This window comes from Pseudophryne corroboree, chromosome 5 (genome assembly GCF_028390025.1).
Source record: "Pseudophryne corroboree isolate aPseCor3 chromosome 5, aPseCor3.hap2, whole genome shotgun sequence".
Taxonomy (NCBI): Eukaryota; Metazoa; Chordata; class Amphibia; order Anura; family Myobatrachidae; genus Pseudophryne; species Pseudophryne corroboree.
This window is the reverse complement of record NC_086448.1, coordinates 497640622-497667946: the sequence shown is the minus strand read 5'-3', so window position 1 is coordinate 497667946 and position 27325 is coordinate 497640622. Positions and strand designations below refer to the sequence as shown.

Below are 27325 nucleotides of genomic sequence, written 5' to 3'. Positions count from 1 at the left end.
TAGTGGATGCTGGGCGCCCATCCCAAGTGCGGATTGTCTGCAATACTTGTACATAGTTATTGTTAACTAATTCGGGTTATTGTTATTGTGAGCCATCTTTCCAGAGGCTCCTCTGTTATCATGCTGTTAACTGGGTTCATATCACAAGTTGTACGGTGTGATTGGTGTGGCTGATATGAGTCTTACCCGGGATTCATGAATCCTTCCTTATTGTGTACGCTCGTCCGGGCACAGTATCCTAACTGAGGCTTGGAGGAGGGTCATAGGGGGAGGAGCCAGTGCACACCAGGTAGTCCTAAAGCTTTACTTTTGTGCCCAGTCTCCTGCGGAGCCGCTATTCCCCATGGTCTTTACGGAGTTCCCAGCATCCACTACGGACTACGAGAAATAGAATTATCGGTAAGTATATTCTTATTTTTCCACTGCAGTATTAACATATGTATTGCTACCAGAAAGCCATTCACATAGATAAAACATTCATTATATGTGCAACAAACCAACAGAATTAGTAGAAAGAACTCTTGTGTACACATAAGTATAATCTATGCCGGAGTGATGAATAAAGCACCCATTGGTGTACATTTAGAGCTTGGGCCGGTGACTATCCTCTTCCTCCTCATCCTCATCCGACCCTGACAACCTACAAACGGGATGTAGTAATGTGACCGGCGGTCAGGAGACCACCGGTCAAATTACCGACGGCTTCATCTCGCCCCCCTCTAAATCTTGACAGTCGGCATGCCGACTAGCAGGGACTATTCCCACTCGTGGGTGTCCACACCACCCATAGAGTGGGAATAGAACCTGCGGCGACGAGCCTGGGAGTGTCTCATTGCGCTCTCCCCCGCCGTCATTCCGCAGCCGGGATCCCGCAGTTGGTGTGCTCACCGCATGGATCCCCAGCGGTGGTAACGCATACCCAACCCCCACAAACAACATCTTTCACAGGCATAAATGCTTATTCTTCATTATCTGCATGTATGCCATCTTGTGCAAGCGTACCCTTACTATGCTTAGGACCTAATTCAGTAAGGATTGAAAATTCTGCTAATTAGCAGAATTTGCAATACTTTTGCTAGCATGCTGGGGGCCGCCCATCCCATCGCAGGGCAAAGCCGCCCAGCATGCTGTCTGCCACCTCCCCTTGATGAAGCAGAATTTGCAATCGCATTGCAATTTCTGCTTCATCGTAGAAATTAGTGATGCCTCCTGCTTATGCAGCGTAGCTGCGCCCACAGAAGGTCTGCTGCCATATTCCCCATCGTGGCGGCTGCATATGACATCACGCAGCTGCCACGATCACGCACCCGCCACACCACCCCACATTCGCACTGCCCCCGCAACGCTTCATCTACGCGCTGGAAACGGAGTGTTGCCGCCCCCCCTGCCCCGCAATCGCCTGTGCCTGGTTAACAGGCAGAGCCAATTGCATTTTCCACGCACCCCTACCCGCAGAAAGTGCGGGCGCATGCACAGGACGGTCGCTCGTAATAATTCCGGTTGGATCGCGATTTGCGATCCAACCTGAATTAGCCCCTTAATCCAGATTAATCCTATTCCAGCCAACCAACCAGATGCAAGAAGGTGCATATGGCAGAGTCAGGCAGATGTGGAATACTGCATTTTATAATCAGGTGTAACGGTCTGGAGTCAAGACCCGTAGCATGAACATAGAAGTGGATGGACCACAGGAGCAGAAGTCCACCCCATATTCCACTCCTGTTAGCCATGAACAGAAAAAAGACTACAGTGGGCTCACTGTCGCAACTCTGACTCTCATCACATGTGCATGTGCGAGGGTTATTCGAAACATAATCATCTGGCTTGTCTATAATTAAAATGTCTTTTATATACATATGTGCTCACATACACTTATCCTCAAATTGCACCAAATAGCATTGTTCAGTGTGCCACAGACTTTGCAGCTTAGCTGCTCCAAAACATTAGGGGGTCTGCGCAGGTGCAGAACGGGTCATGCAATGACGCACACAGACCCCTGTCAGACGCAGCATGATTGGCATGCTGCGGCATTTGAGGGGTGGAGCGGGGATGGCACCTGGGAAATTTTTTCAAAATGGGTGCCTGTTGTCCCCATGTTGAAGGTATGACGTGTCCGGGGTCTGTATTATCGGATACAGGCTTCCTGGACCCAGGTTTTCAAATCCGCCGGCCAGCCTGAATTAGCTTCAGCTTACATGGGCTGGGCAGTATCTAAAACAATTGCGAAGGGCGATGGATGAATGTGCATGCGCAGGATGTGTACTACACATGTGTAGCCCTTCATCAGCCAGTCCTCTTGCAGTGTCTCCCAGCCACAGCTTGATTGACCAGCTGCAGTGTTAAGGAGGCAGAGAGGGGGCGCTCCAGATCAGTGTTCCCGGAAATGGGGGGTGTCGCCTCCGTTTTCCGTCAGGGACAAGGCCAGGGTCTGTGTGGTTGCACGCATATTTCTTGGTCTTGCTAGCTGCCAGGAACCGGTCAGGCTGAATAAGCCTCAGCATATGCAGCCTGGCCAAACCAGTCGCGATGGTGGTCTATTGACGCTGCACTTGGAATGCAGGTGGTGTCTATTTAATATAGACCTCTCCTGCTGCATTTGCATTTTGATGGACGGAATTACAAAGCCGCTTGTCTGCAATTCCATCCATCTCTGAATCATGCTCAAAAACACAAAATTGAGATAATCGAGGTTAAATAGCCAAAAGACGTCTGGTACGAGTGACCTGTGCCATGCATCGTTATGCTTAATCTGCGACTTTATACCAGTTCCTTTGTGACAAAAACCTAATCCCAGGTACCTAGGACCCTATGCAGCATCAGTTGCAGTTTTGCTAATTTAGCAAAACTGCAACTGCTGACGATCGCGTGCTAGGGGCCGGCCAGCACAGGGCAGGTGAAGGCAGGCGAACTCTCGCCATGTTTTGCATTGCAGTGGTCACATGTGATGTCACATGGCCACCCTGAAAATGGCTCCAACCGGCCGCCGTCCCACCCGCCGTCACACCTACACAACATTGCATCGCAGCCCCTGACCGCCCCGTGATTGCATTGCTCACTCTGCAAAACAAGTGTAGCTCTCTGCCTACGCAGCCAAGCTGTGAAGGCTGACGCACCACCGCCATGTTTTGCATCACAGTGGCGGTGTGTCACTGTGCGTACGCATGTGCACTGAGCCAATATTCGGGAGTTTGCCCATACTGAATAAGGCCCCTAGTACACTATTTGCTACTTTTCCCTCATTTGTGTGTCTTCATTCGCAAAGATGGGAAAATACTATGCTTCATCGCAATTGCAACATATGGCACAAAAAACATAAGTAGTTGTGGACACATCGGTACCTTACTCATCCTTACATACTGTTTTTGCCTCTACCAAAACTGAATTGCCAAAGATAAAGAGTTTGGTCACACTTATTTCAACTTCTGTTAATTAGATTTACTCTTATCCTAACATATCTGCCTTAAAATGTACAGTAGCATTACCGATATTAACTCAACATCATTATTATTTCAGGTTTAATGAAGTCTGAATGCTTCAGGTGTGAAAAAAATCAAATACAAAAACCAGTTACACAGATTACAGCTGTTTTGAGAAATAAATGGGAATAAAATAGAATATTAGCTTACATAGAACTTTTACATTTTCAAAACGACATTATTACAGCTGTAGGTCTGACTGAGATTTGTAATTTCTGCCTTGTGTCCAATGTTCAGGCGAGTGGTCATGAAATGATGTGGGGAATGTTTTCTTAGCACACATTGGGACCATGGACATAAATAAAGCATTGTTTAAATGTCACAGCCTGCCTGTACTTTTGTTGACCGTGTTAACCCTTTATGGCCACAATCTATCCATATTCATGTGTGGTATATTATTTAGACAATCATAACATAGACACCATAATGTCAACAGGTACATTATGTAGACGAGCTCAGTATGCGAGCCCGGTGGTCACAATTCTGATTGCAGCCTCCCGATGGTCACAATCCCGACAGGGCAGGGTACGTACTCAAAGTCCCCCCCCCCCCCCCTCCCCCATCCCCCTAACCTTAATTCTCTTTTACCGCAGCCTAATCCTAACCTCCCCCTTAATGTCTAACTTTAACCCCCCCCTTAGTGCCTGAACCTAACCACCCCTTTCTGCAAGCCTAACCCTCCCCCATAGTGCCTAACCCCCCCCCCCCCCATTGGTCCCTAACCGCTCTCCTCATGGCGTAACCCTAATTTCCTTTGTGAAACCCAGAAAATACCACATAGCTTTCAGATCGCTGAGTGAGTTGTGGTCACCTGTAAACACCTTTTTAAGCTTCTTTTGGCATTTGCAATCTTGCATGTCAATTGTTACCTCTGACAGGTCTAAGACTTCCATTTTCTGTCTATGGCATACAGTATAAACAATTTTAACAGGTGATTTTAGCATGGTCATTGTTCAACCATATCTTTGCCGATATATGCAACTGAGATCTCTGATACTATTCAGTGTCAGGTGGAAAACTTTTAGATGTTGTCTTGTTTAGAATAAACCAATCCCATTCATGCTTCTTAAAAGTATTGATAAATTGATTGAGGAGCTACCATTTTATAATGCAACATGGACATTCTTTACTGTAGTATTTGAAGCACCATTTTTGTACAATTTTGGTAATATTTATTATTATTTTTTTGTTTTTTTAAGACAAAACCAAGTTGGCTTTGAAAAAAAAAATGCAGCTTTAAATCTTGTAGCATAATCTAAAGCTGGGCATACACAGTAGCCGATGCCGGCAGCAACATAGCGTTACCAGCGGCCGGTGCTGCATTCATCTGCATGGCTCCGCTAACATGTTCAGCCGACTAGGAATGCCGTTGAAGATGTGCGGGAGCACGCATTGCCAATGACATAGTGCATATGGTTCCAGTATGAATGGTCGACAATGTTAAGGTCGACCACTATTGGTCGACATTGACATGGATAATTTTTTTGGTGTCGTTTTCTGTGTAAAGTGACGGGGAACCCCAATTAGTGCACCGTGTCCCCTTGCATGGCTCGCTTCGATCTCCATGCTTCGGGCAGGTTACCGTTCCCAATCGTAGTCCACTTGGATCGTAAAGTATGAAAAAGTTCCAAAAATGTGAAAAACTCATGTCAAACTTTTCATTTGTCGACCATTTTCATGTGCCGACCATTTGTCCATGTCTACCATGTCAATGTCGACCAATAGTGGTCGACCTAATGAGTGTCGACCTTAGCATTGTCGACCATCTGACCGGATAACATCTGAATTAGGCCCAATATGAGATATTATGGACGATTTATCGTTACAAGGCGATTCGTAACGATAAATTGGAACCATTCAGACTTGATCGTAGCAGCAAACTTGTTAGCAGATGGGAAAAACCATGTGCACTGCAGGGGGGGGGGGCAGATAGAACATGTGCAGAGCGAGTTAGATTTGGGTGGGTTATTTTGTTTCTGTGCAGGGTAAATACTGGCTATTTTAATTTTACACTGCAATTTAGATTTCAGTTTGAACACACCCCACCCAAATCTAACTCTCTCTGCACATGTTATATCTGCTTTCCCTGCACTGCACATGGGCCCTCATTCCGACCTGATTGCTAGCAGGCTACTTTTAGCACTGCTGCGATCAGATGGTCGCCGCCTACAGGAGAGGGGGGAATCGCAGTGCAGGTCTGTGCTCGCTTGTGAGAGAGCAGTTTCTTACCCGCTGCGATCATCCAGGACGGAGCTGAGGTCAGGATCCCTCCCTGGAAATGGCTGGGCACGCCTGCGTTCAGATGGACACTTCCTGAAAACGGTCAGTTGACGCCTCCGGCCGGCCTCTTCCTGTCAATCTGCTTGCGTTCGCGGGTTTGTTCGCTTTCTTCGTTAGTTCTGTCACTCCCTGGCGACGAACCAGGGAGCGACATGCCTGCGCAATGTAACCTATGCGCAGGCGCACTACAGACCTGATCGCACCGCTGCGAAAAACGTCAGCGTGTGATCAGGTCGGAATGACCCTCATGGTTTTGCCCATCTGCTAACAAATTTGCTGCTACGATCTGGTCTGAATTAGGCCCATTGTGTACCCAGCTTAAGAAAAATCTGCAGTTTTGTGAAATCAGGAATCTGGACCTATTACATTTTGTCCATGGTCTGTCATCTTAACAAACATGAAGCCAACGCTAGAAGGAGAAGATTCACTTTGTACAGAAATTAAATCTGGAGTTAGATCACAGTCAAATTTGTAGTGAAGTGTCAGGGGGATCAGTACTAAATGCCGGTGGTCGGAATCCCGGCGGTCGAAATACCGACACCGGAATCCCGACCACACAATCCCGACAGGGGTGGCGAGCGGAACGCAGCCCCTTGCGGGCTCGCTTCGCTCGCCACGCTGCGGGCACGGTGCCTCGCTACGCTCGGCACACTATTATATTCTCCCTCTATGGGTGTCGTGGACACCCACGGAGGGAGAATATGTCGGGATTGCGGCGGTCGGGATTCCGGCGTCGGTATTTCGACCGCCGGGATTCCGTCCGGCGGCATCTTGACCGGATCCCGCGTCAGGGTTTCAGCTTTGCAGTTAAAATAGCAATTTTGGAGTATTTACTGTTAAGAGGGGATAGCAGATCAGATGTAGCCAAAAGTGTAGGTGAAACTGTTTCTCTTTTGGTCAAGACAAGTACCAAAACAAATTATCCAGGATCCAGGACAAAACCTAGCAAAACCAGATTCAGTTAAAGGAAAATTTGTTTTTTTTAGGCATGTTCTCATTTTGTAACTATTGGAGACTAACCATTAAATGACAGTCTCCTAAAGTGGTACTTGAGTCAATAACAGTGACTTACAGGCTTCTCTAAGAAAACAGCAGGGAACTTACATTTCTAAATGCTATAAAAAGTTGCCACAATCTAGTAAAGCTTTTAAACAAAATGTAACAAATGCTCACCTGCTTCTTTCTCTGCAGGTGGTTTACATGGGCCCAGTATACAGCCTTTGGACCTTTCTTAATGACAGTTTTCTTGGTTATGCCTCCACCTGTATTAACACAAGGGAGGTTCCCCAGGGGTCAGTGTGGGAACACCCCTAATGGCCTAAAGTGTACCTGCAACCCCTTGACCTCCTACCTTACCCAAATAGAAACCCCACAATGTAATTGTATTAAAAAAATAATAGAAAATTTGTTCATATCAATGCAAGTACTGTATCACTAATATATGCAAATTATCATTCGCCCTTCTATACTTTCACTCCCCCCCCCTTATCCACAAGAACAAGATTGCAGATTACCTTGGTATATAAATAGAAGCTCTGAAACGCTGCCGGTAACTATAGTTGGGAGGGATCTCTTGCAGCTAGCATGGGGCTGGTGCAATTGTAGAGTTAAAATTTTTTTCCAGACTTCTTTGTAATGCAGCTGAAACCTTAATGGCTAAAGATTAGAAGAATTCTACTCCCTTGGCCATCAATAGACTATGGTTTATAGCCTCAACGGATATATTTCTAGTTTGATGTATGATGATACTCTACTTTACTAATATCTGGAGCCCCTCATTTCTATAGAATAATACTTTGCCGCTGGCACTCATGAACGCTTTCTTTTCTGTTGTTGTCAAGTTTCACACACTCTATTGTTCTACATTTATCCCTCACAGATTAAGTTTTTGTTGTTGTTTGATTTTGTCTTCTATACTCCTATATTATTGACAATACATTATGATTATTTGCCAAAGGCCTATGTTGAAAACGCTTGGAACCTGTGATATAGATGGTATTTCACTTATTTAACTGGTCATGTTTTGTGTGTCACATTAAACACTGTTTGTTTCACTGCTGCCAAAAATAGTCATTTGAAAAAAATATTTACCGCTGGGGGACGCATATTGGAAACAGATATCAAATAGGAGGATGGAAGAATGTGGAGAGAAGCCCATAGGCTTCTATAGGGTAACACCAGCAAAGGCTGGCTTTACCCACTGCATCCAAGCCCCAGAATACATTGCAATCCAGAGCTTGGTACATATGAAAACTATGGAATTAGAAAGCTGTACTTTATTGTATAATACTCTCCATCTGGTCAGCTAAAGGGGCATATACACAGTGCGATATGAACTACCGATATGGACTATATAGTCCATATTGGTAGAAAACATAGTACATATTACACCATGTGTATACAGCTTGCAATGCTGATGTGTGCTCCCACGGGGTCAGCATCGCAGGGAAAAATAGACTGTGCAGGCAGGTCAATATTGACTAGAAAGTGTACAATCTACAATGAGCTATTTCTAGTATAGTCAAAATTGGCCATAGCCAAAATTGCTCTGTGTTTATAGTCAATATCGGTGGTTCTGGGCTCTGGGGAGTTCAAGGGAAATTGCAAAGTCAAAATCAGCCATATCCAGAATTGCACCGTGTGTATGCCCCTTAAGTTTGCAGTTCTGGAATTAACATTGCTGCTGACTTGGAATTTGCTGGACCTATAAGACCCTTCTCCATTTGCAGCCCAAGTCTTCTGGCTCTGGCTGCATTGAAGGAATAGGAGGGCTGTAGCCAGTTGGATGGGCATCAGATCAGTGCCATAAAGCAGTATTGAGAATGTGACAACTTGTGAATACATACATGACACATGTACATGAACATAAAACAAGTGTCACAGTATTATTATTAGCACTCTGTTCCGTTTGCCTGCCAGATGGTCACCACTGTGGGATATAGATGGTTAACAATTAGATATGTATATACCTTTTGTATGTATCTATATGACATAGATAAAGAAGAATTATAATACTGACCTTCAAGTCAGAATGTGGTAGAACTGATGGAAATATGCTAATGTCCTAGTATTATGTTAATTTCCCCAACCTTTTATTCAGCACAAGATCTCTATTACACACACTGCTGATCTATGTCTTTCCTTTATCTAGGGTCATACATAATGAAGCTGTTTTATAGTAGGTTAGCACAAGCAATTTATACATGGGATGACAAAAGTGAAGCTCTGATCTTCATAAACCCTGTGTAATGGGTGGACAGAATGAGCTACAATATGGGAACCATTCAGATAAATCTAAGAGTAAGGTTAAATTATGTAGGAGCATGGAAACATTTAATCTTTAAAAATCTGTAAGGAATATATAGAAAAAAGGTAGGTGCTAGCAGTAAAAATTTAGAAATTCCGTGGCTCATTGATTTTTTTTCTATCCCTCTTCTACTGGTATCCGTTCACATGGTCGACCGTGTTATGGTCGACAGTCATTAGGTCGACCACTATTGGTCGACACTGACATGGTCGACATGGACACATGGTCGACACATGAAAAAATGGTCGACACATGAAAGGTCGACACATGAAAAGGTCGACATGAGTTTTTTAACTTTTTTTTCTTTTGGGGAACTTTTCCATACTTTACGATCCACGTGGACTACGATTAGACCGGTAATCTGTGCCGAGCGAAGCGGTAGCGGAGCGAAGGCACCATGCCCGAAGAATGGTGAGCGAAGCGAGCCATGCGAGGGGACGCGGTGCACTAATTGGGGTTCCCAGTCACTTTACGCAAAAAACGACACCAAAAAAAGTAAAAAAAATCATGTCGACCTTTTCATGTGTCGACCATTTTCATGTGTCGACCATGTGTCCATGTCGACCATGCCAATGTCGACCAATAGTGGTCGACCTAATGACTGTCGACCATAACATGGTCGACCATTCATACCGGAACTTCTTCTACTACTGACTTTCTACTGTAACAAACATAAAGTATATGTATATTCTATGAGAGAAGTAATAGCAGAATTATCTTTTGGTCCTAGAACTTATCCCTAAATGTAATTTTTACTGGCACCTCAGATAAAATAAATTTACAGTGTTTTTTTTTCTGTTCTTCCAGTCTGGCATCTGTCAGCTTTTATTGTTATTGCTTTATTGTTGTTTAGTATAATTCTTTATAAATCATTTGGGTAAGCACAGCCATAAAGAACCACTTTTCCCTTATTGATTTTCACTCTGTTTAAAGCATTATCTATATGCTTACACTGCAAATTTGGAAACAAAAAATACATCTTTTAAACTCCTGATACTGATGGTGGAAAAGTGAGGTGTCACAAGGTGGCAGTACTGTGCTGACTGAATGTGAGATGGCTCTGCTAGAGCAGTGTGTTTACACATGGCCAGGAGAGTTAGCTTGGTAAAATACAATGGCTGTCCATGGCGATGCACATACGTAGCACATCATGCTGTGTTTATGAACTTGATTCTAATGTTATATTGAGAACAACCCACTAGGTTTTGTTTACACATGCAGCTAACATTGTTTCAAGTCCAAGCATTGGTGAGCTACTATTGTCATTTAACTGACTCAATTTGGACATTTTGGGGGTAATTCCAAGTTGATCGCAGCAAGAATTTAGTTAGCAGTTGGGCAAAACCATGTGCACTGCAGGGGAGGCAGATAATAAGAATTTACTTACCGATAATTCTATTTCTCGGAGTCCGTAGTGGATGCTGGGGTTCCTGAAAGGACCATGGGGAATAGCGGCTCCGCAGGAGACAGGGCACAAAAAAGTAAAGCTTTACTAGGTCAGGTGGTGTGCACTGGCTCCTCCCCCTATGACCCTCCTCCAGACTCCAGTTAGGTACTGTGCCCGGACGAGCATACACAATAAGGGAGGCATTTTGAATCCCGGGTAAGACTCATACCAGCCACACCAATCACACCGTACAACTTGTGATCTAAACCCAGTTAACAGTATGACAACAGAAAGGGCCTCTTAAAGATGGCTCCTTAACAATAACCCGAATTAGTTAACAATAACTATGTACAAGTATTGCAGATAATCCGCACTTGGGATGGGCGCCCAGCATCCACTACGGACTCCGAGAAATAGAATTATCGGTAAGTAAATTCTTATTTTCTCTATCGTCCTAAGTGGATGCTGGGGTTCCTGAAAGGACCATGGGGATTATACCAAAGCTCCCAAACGGGCGGGAGAGTGCGGATGACTCTGCAGCACCGAATGAGAGAACTCCAGGTCCTCCTTTGCCAGGGTATCAAATTTGTAAAATTTTACAAACGTGTTCTCCCCCGACCACGTAGCTGCTCGGCAGAGTTGTAATGCCGAGACCCCTCGGGCAGCCGCCCAAGATGAGCCCACCTTCCTTGTGGAGTGGGCTTTTACAGTTTTAGGCTGTGGCAGGCCTGCCACAGAATGTGCAAGTTGAATTGTGTTACAAATCCAACGAGCAATCGACTGCTTAGAAGCAGGTGCGCCCAACTTGTTGGGTGCATACAATATAAACAGCGAGTCAGGTTTTCTGACTCCAGCCGTCCTTGCAATGTATATTTTTAAGGCTCTGACAACGTCCAACAACTTGGAGTCCTCCAAGTCGCTAGTGGCCGCAGGCACCACAATAGGTTGGTTCAGATGAAATGCTGATACCACTTTAGGGAGAAAATGCGGACGAGTCCGCAGTTCTGCCCTATCCGAATGGAAGATTAGATAAGGACTTTTATAAGATAAAGCCGCCAATTCAGATACTCTCCTGGCAGAGGCCAGGGCTAGTAACATAGTCACTTTCAATGTGAGATATTTCAAATCCACCTTTTTCAATGGTTCAAACCAATGGGATTTGAGGAAATCTAAAACTACATTTAGATCCCACGGTGCCACCGGAGGCACCACAGGAGGCTGTATATGCAGTACTCCCTTGACAAAAGTCTGGACCTCAGGGACAGAGGCCAATTCTTTTTGGAAGAATATTGACAGGGCCGAAATTTGAACCTTAATGGATCCCAATTTGAGACCCATAGATAATCCTGATTGCAGGAAATGTAGGAAACGACCCAGTTGGAATTCCTCCGTCGGAACCCTCCGATCCTCGCACCACGCTACATATTTTCGCCAAATGCGGTGATAATGTTTCACGGTGACTTCCTTCCGTGCCTTAATCAAGGTAGGAATGACTTCTTCTGGAATGCCTTTCCCTTTTAGGATCTGGCGTTCAACCGCCATGCCGTCAAACGCAGCCGCGGTAAGTCTTGAAAAAGACAGGGACCCTGCTGTAGCAGGTCCCTTCTCAGAGGTAGAGGCCACGGTTCGTCCGTGAGCATCTCTTGAAGTTCCGGATACCAAGTCCTTCTCGGCCAATCCGGAACCACTAGTATTGTTCTTACTCTTCTTTGCCGTATGATCTTCAATACCTTTGGTATGAGCGGCAGAGGAGGAAACACATACACTGACTGGTACACCCAAGGAGTTACCAGTGCGTCCACAGCTATTGCCTGTGGATCTCTTGACCTGGCGCAATATTTGTCCAGTTTCTTGTTGAGGCGAGACGCCATCATGTCTACAATTGGTCTTTCCCAACGGTCTATTAACATGTTGAAGACTTCTGGATGTAGACCCCACTCTCCCGGATGAAGATCGTGTCTGCTGAGGAAGTCTGCTTCCCAGTTGTCCACGCCCGGGATGAACACTGCTGACAGTGCTATCACGTGATTCTCCGCCCAGCGAAGAATCTTGGCAGCTTCTGCCATTGCACTCCTGCTTCTTGTGCCGCCCTGCCTGTTTACATGGGCGACCGCCGTGATGTTGTCCGACTGAATCAACACCGGCTTTCCTTGCAGGAGAAGTTCCGCCTGGCTTAGAGCATTGTAGATTGCTCTTAGTTCCAGAATGTTTATGTGAAGAGACTTTTCCAGACTCGTCCATACTCCCTGGAAGTTTCTTCCTTGTGTGACTGCTCCCCAGCCTCTCAGGCTGGCGTCCGTGGTCACCAGGATCCAATCCTGAATGCCGAATCTGCGGCCTTCTAATAGGTGAGCCTTCTGCAACCACCACAGAAGTGACACCCTTGTCTTTGGTGACAGGGTTATTCGCAGGTGCATCTGCAGATGCGACCCTGACCATTTGTCCAACAGATCCCTTTGGAATATTCTTGCATGGAATCTGCCGAATGGAATTGCTTCGTAAGAAGCCACCATTTTTCCCAGGACTCTTGTGCATTGATGTACTGACACTTTTCCTGGTTTTAGGAGGTTCCTGACCAGATCGGATAACCCCTTGGCTTTTTCCTCTGGAAGGAAAACCTTTTTCTGAACCGTGTCCAGAATCATTCCTAGGAACAGCAGACGAGTTGTCGGGATTAAATGGGATTTTGGAATATTCAGAATCCACCCGTGTTGTCTTAGCACCTCTTGAGATAGTGCTAAAGCTGTCTCCAGCTGTTCTCTGGACCTTGCCCTTATTAGGAGATCGTCCAAGTATGGGATAACTAATACGCCTTTTCTTCGAAGAAGAATCATCATCTCGGCCATTACCTTGGTAAAGACCCGAGGCGCCGTGGACAATCCGAACGGCAGCGTCTGAAACTGATAGTGACAGTTTTGAACAATGAACCTGAGGTACCCCTGGTGTGCGGGGTAAATCGGAACGTGTAGATACGCATCCTTGATGTCCAAGGATACCATAAAGTCCCCTTCTTCCAGGTTCGCTATCACTGCTCTGAGTGACTCCATCTTGAACTTGAACTTTTTTATGTAGAGGTTCAAGGACTTCAGATTTAGAATAGGCCTTACCGAGCCATCCGGCTTCGGTACCACAAATAGAGTGGAATAATACCCCTTTCCTTGTTGTAATAGGGGTACTTTGACTATCACCTGCTGAGCGTACAGCTTGTGAATGGCTTCCAACACCCTCTCCCTTTCGGAAGAGACGGTTGGTAAGGCAGACTTCAGGAAACGATGAGGAGGATCCGTCTCTAATTCCAACCTGTACCCCTGAGATATTATCTGCAGGATCCAGGGGTCTACCTGCGAGTGAGCCCACTGCGCGCTGTAATTTTTGAGACGGCCCCCCACTGTCCCCGAGTCCGCTTGAGAGGCCCCAGCGTCATGCTGAGGTTTTTGCAGGAGCCGGGGAGGGCTTCTGTTCCTGGGAAGGAGCTGCCTGTTGGTGTCTCTTCCCTCTTCCTCTGCCTCGTGGCAGGTACGACAAGCCCTTTGCTCTCTTATTTTTGTAGGAGCGAAAAGGCTGCGGTTGAAAGGTCGGTGCCTTTCTCTGTTGGGGAGTGACTTGAGGTAAAAAAGTGGATTTCCCGGCAGTAGCCGTGGCCACCAAGTCTGATAGACCAACTCCAAATAACTCCTCCCCTTTATACGGCAAAACCTCCATGTGACGTTTTGAATCCGCATCGCCTGTCCACTGTCGTGTCCATAAGGCTCTTCTGGCTGAAATGGACATAGCACTCACCCGAGATGCCAGTGTGCAAATATCCCTCTGTGCATCACGCATATAGATAAATGCATCCTTTATTTGTTCTAACGACAGTAAAACATTGTCCCTATCTAGGGTATCAATATTTTCAATCAGGGATTCTGACCAAACTACTCCAGCACTGCACATCCAGGCAGTTGCTATAGCTGGTCGTAGTATAACACCTGCATGTGTGTATATATTCTTTTGAATAACTTCCATCTTTCTATCTGATGGATCCTTAAGTGCGGCCGTCTCAGGAGAGGGTAACGCCACTTGTTTGGATAAGCGTGTGAGCGCCTTGTCCACCTTAGGGGGTGTTTCCCAGCGCGCCCTAACCTCTGGCGGGAAAGGGTATAATGCCAATAACTTTTTTGAAATTATCAACTTTTTATCAGGAGCAACCCACGCTTCATCACACACGTCATTTAATTCTTCTGATTCAGGAAAAACTGTTTGTAGTTTTTTCACACCATACATAATACCCTGTTTTACGGTATCTGTAGTATCAGCTAAATGTAACGTCTCCTTCATTGCCAAAATCATATAACGTGTGGCCCTACTGGAAAATACGTTTGAATTTCTACCGTCGTCACTGGAATCAGTGCCCGTGTCTGGGTCTGTGTCGACCGACTGAGGCAAAGGGCGTTTTACAGCCCCTGACGGTGTTTGAGGCGCCTGGACAGGCATTAATTGATTGTCCGGCCGCCTCATGTCCTCAACTGACTGTTTAAGGGAAGATAAACCATCACGTAATTCCACAAATAAAGGCATCCATTCTGGTGTCGACCCCCTGGGGGGTGACATCTGCATATTTGGCAATTGCTCCGCCTCCACACCAATATCGTCCTCATACATGTCGACACCACGTACCGACACACACCGCAAACTCACAGGGAATGCTCTAATGAAGACAGGACCCACTAGCCCTTTTGGGGAGACAGAGGGAGAGTCTGCCAGCACACACCACAAAGCGCTATATATACAAGGGATATCCTTATATTAAGTGCTCCCTTATAGCTGCTTTAATATATATATATATAGCCATTAATGTGCCCCCCCTCTCTGTTTTACCCTGTTTCTGTAGTGCAGTGCAGGGGAGAGACCTGGGAGCCGTTCTGACCAGCGGAGCTGTGACAGAAAATGGCGCCGTGTGCTGAGGAGATAGGCCCCGCCCCTTTTTCGGCGGGTTCTTCTCCCGCTATTTTTCCAGTCAGGCAGGGGTTAAATATCTCCATATAGCCCCTATGGGCTATATGTGAGGTATTTTTAGCCTTGTATAAGGTTTATATTTGCCTCTCAGAGCGCCCCCCCCCAGCGCTCTGCACCCTCAGTGACTGCCCAGTGAAGTGTGCTGAGAGGAAAATGGCGCACAGCTGCAGTGCTGTGCGCTACCTTATGAAGACTGAGGAGTCTTCAGCCGCCGGTTTCCGGACCTCTTCACGCTTCAGCATCTGCAAGGGGGTCGGCGGCGCGGCTCCGGGACCGGACTCCACGGCTGGGCCTGTGTTCGATCCCTCTGGAGCTAATGGTGTCCAGTAGCCAAGCAGCAAATCCACTCTGCATGCAGGTGAGTTTACTACTTTCCCCCTAAGTCCCACGTTGCAGTGATCCTGTTGCCAGCAGGACTCACTGTAAAGAAAAAAACCTAAACTAAACTTTCTCTAAGCAGCTCTTTAGGAGAGCCACCTAGATTGCACCCTTCTCGTTCGGGCACAAAATCTAACTGGAGTCTGGAGGAGGGTCATAGGGGGAGGAGCCAGTGCACACCACCTGACCTAGTAAAGCTTTACTTTTTTGTGCCCTGTCTCCTGCGGAGCCGCTATTCCCCATGGTCCTTTCAGGAACCCCAGCATCCACTTAGGACGATAGAGAAATAACATTTGCAGAGAGAGTTAGATTTGGGTGGGTTATTTTGTATCTGTGCAGGGTAAATACTGGCTGCTTTATTTTTACACTGCAAATTAGATTGCAGATTGAACTCACCACACCCAAATCTAAAGGTGGGTACACACTATTAGATATATCTGCAGATCAATTGATCTGCAGATATATCTATGTACGGATCGGGCAGTGTGCTGTGCATACACACAGCCCGATCCGTCGGGGGACTGACGTCATGAACTGGGCGGACGGGCGCTCGCGCCCGCCCAGTTCACCTGTCAATCACCGCCGGCCGCCGCAGCATGTGTACGGGCGGTCGGACGACCGCCCCGTACACACACAGCGACGGGCCAATATATCGTTGGATATATTGGCTGTCGGCTGTGCTGCGCGGCCGACGCGATACGTCTGTGAACGACGGAGTTCACAGACGTATCGCCCGTACACACTGGCCGACGGTCCCGCGATGTATCGGCCGTTCAAGAGAACGGCCGATACATCGACCAGTGTGTACGCGCCTTACCTCTCTCTGCACATGTTATATCTGTCCCCCCTGCAGTGCACATGGTTTTGCCCAATTGCTAACTAAATTCCTGCTGCGATCAACTTGGAATTACCCCCTTTGTTGCTAAGGTGGTGTGATTGTGTTTGCACATAACATACTGGTGTGAGTACAGTATGTAGCGTGGAAAAATGAGAAATCCCATTTGAATTTAAGCAAAGTTATTATATTTACCTAGCAGATTTCAATACATATTTTCTGTGTCTGTCTGATAACAGGAAGTTTTAATATGTGTGTGTGTGTGTGTGTGTATGTATAGTGTGTTTAAGTATGTTATGAATTTAATTCTGTCCCTCATTCCCAGGCTGTGTCGTCATATGATTTTCTGGAGGATGCTGTGCTTTTTCATTGTTTGCCTACTAGTACATCTGGTCTTCTTTGTCTCTATTTTTGACATCTATTTTACCTCTCCGCTGGTCCATGGCATGACCCCGCAGCGCACATTGCTTACACCACCTGCAAAACGTCTAGTGCTCTTTGTAGCCGATGGATTACGTGCTGACACCTTCTTTGAGTTGGATGAGAATGGTGCTTCTAGAGCTCCCTACCTCAGGTGAGGTCATGCTGCAGTCTTAGGAACCTCTTTGCACTGTCAGCGAAGAAATCTTTATAAACATACTGTGTACAGGTTGCCAGTGATTTAGAGTTCAATGTGTGCTTTTTCATTTTTATTAATCTGTTGCTCCCAGTTTACCAACTTTTGCTTCTAAAACATGCCTCAATTCACATCTCCCCTGCTTGTTAAGATATATGTATCTGTACCTACCTAAATTTTCATGTTTCTGTATGGTTCTCATAGATGACCATCATGATGTGCTACATAGCATATTTTCTCTTACGCCCTAGAGGATGCTGGGATCCACAGTAGTACCATGGGGGGTATAGATGGGTCCACTAGGAGCCACTGGCACTTTAAGAGTTTGAGAGTGTGGGCTGGCTCCTCCCTCTATGCCCCTCCTACCAGACTCAGTTTAGAAAATGTGCTCGGAGGAGTCGGTCACAGCTAGGGGAGCTCCATAGGAGTTCTTTTAGTTTTAGTATTTTAAATAGAGTTTAGGCACAGGAATGATGCTGGCAACAGCCTCCCTGCTTCGAGGGACTAAGGGGGAGAGTAGTGTCCGCCCTGCTGGGTCTGAGCCACTATCTCCGCTGACAGGACACTGAGCTCCTGAGGGGATCGAACGTTCCCCGCGACAGGAAATCGCTCACCCTGGTAGCATGCCGCCACCCCCTTACAGAGTCAGAAGACCTGTGGCTAGTTAGTCACCGCCCCCCCCCCCCGCCCCCCCTGGCAAGCGGGGAGACGGTGTGAAGATGGCGGCAACAGGGTATGGAGCGCAGTACTAACTGCACTCTGGGGCTCAGTGGTACATAGTGCGGCGCTGTGAGGGGTCCCCTGAGCGAGCGCCTACACCCTACACCAGGCATTCCCAACCGCGGTCCTCGAGGCACACCAACAGTGCAGGTTTTCGTGATATCCAGGCTTCAGCACGGATGGTTAAATCAAAATAACTGAGGTACTAATTGTCACCTGTGTTCAAGCCTGGATATCACTAAAACCAGGACTGTTAATGTGCCTTGAGGACCACGGTTGGGAAATACTGTCCTACACTGACCAACAAGCCTGTCAGGATCCCAGGATCGCTGCTAGTGTGGCACTATCCTGTGGTGTTCCCACTGCAGCACAGGCCCATGCCTAGCAACGCAGCACTGCATAGGTTAACTATCCCCTAACTTTTAGTGATGTCAGCAGGAGCTGACATGGGGGGCACTAGGACCCAGGGGAGTCAAGTCTAGAATCAGAGGAGCCCAACTGTCACAGCCAGAGAGCTGGGAGAAAAGTACCCTGCGATTGGCTGACCCCATGACCTTTACAGAGCGGGAAGCTGAGGAGGCAGGGTTACTGCTCTGAGGAGAGTGTGTGAGGCTGCAGTGTGGAGAGTTGTCGTCCAGAGAGCCCTAAAAGGGGTGACCAGCGGCGAAAGGTGAGCGGTCGCAAGTGGAGCCGTCTGCGCCCGACAACTGAGTGAGACGCTAGGGAGGGAAGCGTCGCAGCTGCTGAGAGAGAAGTGCTGACAGGAATCATATCAGCGTGCGAGCCGCAAGTGAAGCATCATGGAGTCTCTGTCATCACAGCTGGGAAGCACTGAAGAGGCTGCCTGACAGTGAGAGGATGGAGTGCAGCTGCGGGGAACAGTGAGTAACCTTGCCCCTTCACATTGTGTCTGTGACAGTGCCTCAGCACAGCCAGCCATACCTCAGTGACAGTGCCTCAGCACAGCCAGCCATACCCCAGTGACAGCCAGAACCCCTTTTTGTGTCATTCTCCAGTCAGCCCTGTTTAAGTCTGTCAGCACAGCCTAAGACCCCTGTCACCCATCACCTGAGGCTGCCAGGGTCAGACAGACAGTAAGAGGTGTTGTCAGTCAGTGAGGCCATTTCAGCAGCAGCTCAACTTGACAGCCAGCCAACCCTTGCCAACTCAGCCAGGTGCTTCCCTCATGCAGCAATATTCCCATTTGTTACTACAGACAGAGAGGGGAAGAGCCCTGAGATATATAACACCTGTCAGCCAGACAGTACAGCAGCAGCACAGCCGTGTCCGACAGGCAGAGCCCAGGGGGAGAATTTGATGCTTTTAATCTACGCAAGGTCACCCGGGGACAGCGACAGTGATATTAGTTAGCACTAGTACCGACAGAACCAGCCCGTGCGAACAGTATTGATCCCCCCCTTACCCTAGATAGTGAGTGGCTATCTGACAGAATTGCATCCAGTTATTTTAGTCCGTATTTACCTCAGGATTTGTACTGAAAGCCTTCCTATAAGATATCTGAGATAATATACAAAACCCAGTTACTAGTCACTGCCGGAGTGTACTCCTACACCCTCTAGTGGACACTTGAGATACTGTAAGGAACACTACGGTTAATAGTAATTCTACAGCAACTGTGTGGACACTTGGGACACTAATTTGGACACCGTTCCTGGTTACTTGCTGCCAGTCAATTGATAGACATTTAAGGTTATGGTTAATGGTGACGTAATAGTATACGATAAATAATTTGTGAGAAGTACATTTACGAGTATATTGAAGAAATACTTGCAATTGTGAGTTCTCCTAAAAGCCGTGAATTTGTTATATGTAACTAAAATGTTTAATGCTTGACTATATTACCTGTGATACCATATGATCTGGAACTGCTGATCTGCATATTGATCTGTTCCTATATATAGTGACATTGCTTAATTTCAATTCTACCCTACTAAACCATTTAACACAATTGCAGTGACACCTTATTGGTGATAATAAAATACCAGTCACTGTCCGAAAGTGTGGTGACTTGTTTGTCTGGGGTCTGTTTGGGGGTCCTCATCCTTCTGCTGGGTATCCAGAAGTGACAAGAAAGCATAGTCCAAGAAGACTGGGACCGACATCATCAGGGGAAATTAAGGTACGAAACACCGCCACTTCACCACCCGGTGGCCTGTGACACTAGCACTTTTCCTCAGGCCAGTGTAATCTTCAGAAGAGCGGGAAGCAGCGTCATGAAAGGGGGCGGAGCTTCTCAGAGCGGACCCAGCAGCATTCAGCTCCATTTTCCTGCCTGCAGAAGCGCTGACAGGGAGAGCTGTCCCTCCAAGTCAACTCCAGCTATAATGTACGGTACCAGGGGGTTGTGGAAGGGAGGGGGAGGCTGTGTAAAGTGTGTGTAGTCTATTAAGTTACACAGACTGCGCTTTTATTTTCATTAGTTCTACCTTAAAAAGCGCTGTGTGTGGGTTGGCTCCAATCTCTGTGTCTCTCTGTGGCAAACTTGGGGGGGGGAAACTGTGTCTGACATTTCCCTGTGTGTGTGGGTGTTTCCTATCTCACATAGCCATGTGTAAAGACTCTGTGTCATATGCTGCAGAAGATGTTTCCTCTCAGGAGGGATCCATTCCATGTACACAGGATTGTAATGCTTTGTCCCAGATCCCTATTGTTGAACCTGAGTGATTAACTTCTATCAAAGGAATGATCTCTCAGATCTCTACTAGGGTAGCTAATACTGAGACTGAAACTCAGGTGTTGAAGAAGTCTATGGCAGTTTGGTCAGGCTCTGTCCCTATTCCTGCAAAACCCCCTAGCATGTTCCCACAGAAACGTTCACTTGCCCAAATTATGCAAGATGACACTGATACCGATTCTGATTCTACAGACGGTGATGGGGACGTGCTGAGGGGGGCGGCATCCCTTGCAAAGGGCGTGCAGCTCATGATTGAGGCCATTAGAGATGTGTTAAACATTAATGACACTACACCTGAGCAGGTGGAGGAGGCTTTCTTCACTGATAAAAAGAAAACCCGCTAACCTTACTCGCGTCTAAAGAATTAAACTCTATATTTGAAAAATCCTGGGAAAACCCGGAAAAAAAATAAAAATAAATTCCAGATCCTAAAAAGAGTTCTGGTTGCTTTTCCCTTTCCTGAGGAAGATGGGAAAAAAATGGGAAAACCCACCAATTGTTGACGCATCTGTCACCAGACTGTCTAAAATGGTGGTTTTACCTGTCCCTGGTTCTACCGCGTTGAAAGAACCAGCTGATCGTCAGATTGACACTACGCTCAAATCCGTATACACTGCTTCAGGAGTGGCCTTAAGGCCCACTATTGCCTGTGCATGGATTTCTAAAGCCATAGTAAGGTGGTCAGGCACATTACTAGAGGATTTGGATACAATGGATAGAAGTGACATTGAATTGTTTTTACGTAACATACAGGATTCTGCCGGGTTCATTGTGGAATCCTTGAAAGACCTGGGTACGCTGACTGCACGGATATCCTCCATGTCGGCATCAGCTTGCAGGGGACTCTGACTTAACCAATGGTCTGTAGACGCGGAATCCAGGAGAAGTGTGAAGAACCTACCCTACACAGGTCAGGCTCTATTTGGGGAAACATTGGATGCGTGGATTTCCACGGCAACCACGGTTAAGTAACCTTTCCTTCCCTCTGCTACTCCTTCTACGAAGAAACTGTTTTCTTCAGCTGTGCAGCAGTCCTGTCAGACCACTAAGAAAAAAAAAGCCCAAGCCTTCTACTACTTTCTTTAGAGGTGGTCGGGCAAAATCCAAAAAGCCTGCACCCGCAGGCTCCCAGGACCAGAGACCTGCTTCTGGTTCCTCAAAATTCTCAGCATGATGGTGGACCTCAAAGCCTGGAGGACGGGCTGGTGGGGCGAGACTCATACGTTTCAGCCACGTCTGGGTGTCATCCGCCCTGGATCCCTGGGTACGGGATATTGTGTCCCAGGGGTACAGACTGGAGTTTCAAGAACTCCCGCCTCACTGATTCTTCAAATCAGGCTTGCCAGCTTTGCTGACAGACAGGGCTATCCTACAGGAAGCCATTCTAAAATTGGAAAAATCACAGGTCATTGTCCCAGTTACACCTCATATGCAAAACAAGGGTTATTATTCAAACCTTTTCGTGGTACCGATACCAGATGGTTCGGTCAGACCAATGTTGAACTTGAAATTGTACCCCCACATTCCGATTTGGCCGCCTCACCAGGTTTATCTCAGATTTGCACTGTTGGATAGTCAATATCAATTCCAGGCACTACCATTCGGCCTCTCCACAGCACCGTGGGTGTTCACCAAGGTGATGGCAGAGATGATGGTTCTCCGCAAACATAATCCCATATGTGGATGATCTGCTGATAAAGGCATCGTCCAGGGAGAGTTTGTTGCAGTCCATTGTTCTCACGACTCATCTGCCCAGGGATCACGGCTGGATCCTGAATTTTCCAAAATCACATTTGGAGCCGACCAGGAGGTTGTCTTTTCTGGGAATGATCCTCGACACAGAAGTTCAGAGGGTGTTTCTTCTGGAGGAGAAAGCGTTGGTAATACAAACAATGGTCCGGGATGTCCTGAAGCCAGCCCGGGTTTCGGTTAATTAGTGCATTCGCCTTCTGGGGAAGATGGTTGCATCTTAAGAGGCTCTACAGTACGGAAGGTTTCATGCTCAGCCCTTCCAACTGGATCTCCTGGACAAGTGGTCGGGATCTCCTCTACACATGCACAAGAAAATACTTCTGTCGCCAAAAGCCAGTATTTCACTCCTTTGGTTGCTACAACTACCTCACCTTCTGGAGGGCCGCAGGTTCGGGATTCAGGTCTGGATCCTTCTAACCATGGATGCAAGTCTCCGGGGCTGGGGCGCAGTCACTCAGTGGGAAACCTTCCAAGGAAGGTGGTCAAGCCTGGAATCCAGCCTACCAATAAACATTCTGGAACTAAGAGCCGTATACAACGGTCTTCTCCAAGCGGCCCATCTTCTGCGAGATCGAGGCATTCAAGTGCAGTCGGACAATGTAATGACGGTGGCCTACATAAACCAACAGGGCAGAATGAAGAGCAGAGCTGCAGTGTCAGAGGTAACAAGAATCATCCTCTGGGCAGAAAAACAAGCATTGGTGCTGTCAGCAATCTTCATTCCGGGAGTACACAACTGGGAAGCGGACTTCCTCAGCAGACACGGTCTCCATCCATGAGAGTGGGTACTCCATCCGGAAGTGTTCACGGAGGTAACAGATCTTTGGGGTGTACCTCATATAGACATGATGGCCTCTCATCTCAACAAGAAGCTTCGGCGGTGTTGTTCCACGTTGAGGGACCTGCAAGCCGTGGCGGTGGACGCCCTAGTGACTCCATGGGTGTTCCATTCTGTTTACATGGTTCCTCCACTTCCACTCATTCCAAGAGTTCTAAATCTCATAAGGAGAACAAGAGTTCAGGCGATCCTCATTGCTCCAGACTGGCCAAGAAGAGCTTGGTATGCGGATCTTCTGGATCTACTGCTAGAAGAGCCGAGGCCTCTTCCTCTTCGGGAGGACCTGCTGCAGTAGGGTCCGTTCGCTTATCACGACTTACCACGGCTACATTTGATGGCATGGAGGTTGAACGCCAGATATCCGCTCGGAAGGGCATTCCGAACAAGGTTATTCCTACCCTGATACAGGCTAGGAAAGGAGTAACGTCTAAACATTACCATCGCATTTGGGAAAAATATGTATCTTGGTGTGAGTCCAGGAAGTTTCTTACGGTGGAGTTTCAACTGGGACGGTTTCTCCTCTTCTTGCAAGCAGGTGTGGATTTGGGCCTGAGGTTGGGATCCGTAAAGGTCCAGATTTTGTCCCTATCCATTTTCTTCCAGAAACAGTTGGCTTCCCTCCCGGAGGTTCAGACCTTTTTGAAAGGGGTTCTGCACATCCAGCCTCCCTTTGTGCCGCCTACGGCACCATGGGACCTTAACGTGGTGCTGCAGTTTCTCCAGTCGGATTGGTTCGAGCCTCTACTGGAGTTTGAGGTCAAGTTTCTCACATGGAAGGCTTTCACTTTGTTGGCCTTAGCTTCTGCTAGACGTGTGTTGGAGCTGGGGGCTTTGTCTTGTAAGAGCCCCTACTTGATCTTCCATGAACATAGAGCTGAGCTCCGGACACGTCAGCAGTTCCTTCCGAAGGTTGTGTTGGCATTTCATATCAACCAACCTATTGTGGTGCCAGTTGCTACTGACTCCTCAATTTCATCAAAGATTGGATGTTGTAAGGGCTCTGAAAATCTATGTGAAGAGGACTACTCGTCACAGAAAATCGGACTCTCTGTTTGTCCTGTATGATCCCAAGAAACTTGGATGTCCTGCTTCTAAGCAGATGATCTTTCGCTGGATCAGGTTCACTATCCAGCATGCGTATTCTACGGCAAGATTGCCGTGTCCTACGTCTGTTAAGTCCCATTCTACTCGTAAGGTGGGTTCATCCTGGGCGGCTGCCCGGGGTGTCTCGGCTTTACAGCTTTGCCGAGCGGCTACTTGGTCGGGGTCGAACATGTTTGCAAGGTTCTACAAGTTCGATACCTTTGCCGCTGAGGACCTGAAGTTTGGTCTATAAGTTCTGCAGGAGCCTCCGCACTCTCCCTCCCGTTCTGGGAGCTTTGGTACATCCCCATGGTACTAATGTGGACCCCAGCATCCTCTAGGACGTAAGAGAAAATAGGATTTTAATTACCTACTGGTAAATCCTTTTCTCATAGTCCGTAGAGGATGCTGGGGTCCCGCCCAGCGCTTCGTGATCCTGTAGTTGTTACTTTGTTCAGTACTACTTAGTTCTTGGTTTAGTACTGTTTTGTTACTTGGTTAAGTAATTTTGTTCATCCGTTGCTGATGTTTCAAGCTAGTTAGCTTGGGTTGCCTTGTATGTTTGAGCTGGTGTGAATCTCTCCACTATCTGTGTAAAATCCTTCTCTCGAAGTTGTCAGTCTCCTCGGGCACAGTTTCTAGACTGAGTCTGGTAGGAGGGGCATAGATGGAGGAGCCAGCCCACACTCTCAAACTCTTCAAGTGCTAGTGGCTCCTAGTGGACCCGTCTATACCCCCCATGGTACTAATGTGGACCCCAGCATCCTCTGCAGACTACGAGAAAAGGATTTACCGGTAGGTAATTAAAATTGTATTATTATCCAGTCTGGCATCTTTGCTGGTATTAGGGGGTTTAAACTGGTGGTGGGAATCACTTATTGTGGTAGTAGTTTGTGTAAAGAAGATATTTATTTAGTGGTAGAAGAAAGACTTGTCAGGATAATGGGAAACAGAGATTAAAAAAAATATATAGTTAAATTTAGCCATAGACAGTTTTTTACTTACATTTAAATGTTTATGTAAATAAGGGGGCTGACAAAAGGATATGAAGTATTATAAATAAATCACATTTTATGACATTAGTGCAGAGCTTAATAAAACTGATTTTTAGTTCTAAAAACATTCAGTATACTTTTTGTGCATCATAAAACAAATACTTCATATTGTGTCCTATTTATCTAGCACTTCTGTAGGCCTGTTATACTGACAATTTTAGAGCAATACAACTTATATTTGTATTCTCTTATATATTATTTTCCTTGTTAATCATAAAAAAGGTACAGTAGTTGTATGCAGGGGCGGATTGGCAAATGGGCTCACCAGGAAGATTCCTGGTAGGCTGATGTGTCTGTGGGGCCTGTTTTGAGGGTAGTCATGTGGCCCCACCCCCAACGTGACGGGCCGCCCACTGCACTCACTACACTACATTGTCCCCATTCATTCTGTTATTCCATCTCTGCAGTACAGTAACTCTGCCATCCAGTGATGCTGCCATGGCTACTCGGTATGTTATACCTCTTGTTCTGCCCATGTTGGGCCACTACTACAAAATTTTAAAGGGCCACTTTTAGTTCCTAATCCTCCCCTGCTCTCAGACACAACTACAGCAAAAGATGCAAGGAAGGCCTACTCAACAGACACCACCCCCTTTATCAGACCGTATTCCCATTAGGATTGCTTCCATAAAGTTCACGGGCTGATTTTCCATCCCAATCCGCCCCTGGGTGTATGATGTTTCCATTACTGTATAGTCACTTAAAATATGATGGGGCAGATGTATTAACCTGGAGAAGGAATAAGCAAGTGGTAAGCGCTAGGTGATAAACGCACCAGCCAGTCAGCTCCTGACAATTTGCATATTGGAGCTTATTGGTGTGTGCGTTTATCACCTTGCGCTTATCACTGCTTTATCACTTCCTTATGCCTTTTTCCAGGTTAATACATCTGCCCCTGTGTTTTTTAAAATGTGTTAATGATTTTTTTTACTGAATTCTTACTTTTTTGCACTTGCTTCTATTTCAGAGATATTATGCAAACAAAGGGTAGCTGTGGTGTGTCTCACACTCGAGTCCCTACGGAGTCTAGACCAGGACATGTTGCACTGATAGCAGGATTTTATGAAGATGTCAGTGCAGTTGCGAAAGGTGTGTTACAAAATAAATGCATGACTTCAGGGATTTTTGTTAAAAAAAAAAAAAAGTTCTGAAATGTAAATCTGTGCATTGCTTTGGTTTATAACATTAGGAATGTAGTTCCAGCATTTACTTACCCTGTTTACAGACAGTGAAATTTGCAAATACATCTGATTCGGAGGCCACCATTTTGACATTAAACAAAAGTATTCTGTGTAGATGAGACCTTATATTGAATTCCACATATTATTTCTCTTAGTCCTAGAGGATGCTGGGGACTCCGTAAGGACCATGGGGTATAGACGGGCTCCGCAGGAGACATGGGCACTCTAAGACCTTTTAATGGGTGTGAGCTGGCTCCTCCCTTTATGCCTCTCCTCCAGACCTCAGTTAGATTCTGTGCCCAGAGGAGACTGGTCACAAACTGGGGAGCTCTACTGAGTTTCTCTAGAAAAGACTTTTGTTAGGTTTTTTATTTTCAGGGAGCACTGCTGGCAACAGGCTCCCTGCTTCGTGGGACTGAGGGGAGAGAAGCAGACCTACTTTACTGATAGGCTCTGCTTCTTAGGCTACTGGACACCATTAGCTCCAGAGGGTCGGAACACAGGTGTCGTCCTCGCTGTTCGTCCCAGAGCCGCGCCGCCATCCTCCTCGCAGAGCCGGAAGATAGAAGCCGGGTGAGTATAGGAAGCAAGAAGACTTCAAAGGCGGCAGAAGACTTCAGATCTTCATGAGGTACCGCGCAGCGGTCGCGCTGCGCGCCAATGCTCCCGCACACACACAAAAGCACAGCAAGGGTGCAGGGCGCAGGGGGGGCGCCCGGGGCAGCAA

At 46.8% G+C, this 27325-nt stretch overlaps 1 protein-coding gene across 5 annotated transcripts in view; it reads left to right on the top strand.

Annotated features, from left to right (window-relative positions):
• The window catches only part of PIGN (phosphatidylinositol glycan anchor biosynthesis class N), a 666839-nt gene that overhangs the window by 12054 nt on the left and 627460 nt on the right, over window positions 1-27325 (top strand). For 3 of the 5 annotated variants that reach the window (XM_063922980.1, XM_063922979.1, XM_063922982.1), the window contains exons 2-3: window positions 16984-17232; window positions 26385-26506. The exons of 1 other annotated variant lie outside the window; for it this stretch is intronic. In XM_063922980.1, the coding sequence (XP_063779050.1) occupies window positions 16984-17232; window positions 26385-26506 (371 nt within the window). Of the gene's footprint in view, window positions 1-16983; window positions 17233-18407; window positions 18876-26384; window positions 26507-27325 lie in introns of those variants that run through there. One more of the 5 variants, XM_063922981.1, reaches the window with a different exon arrangement.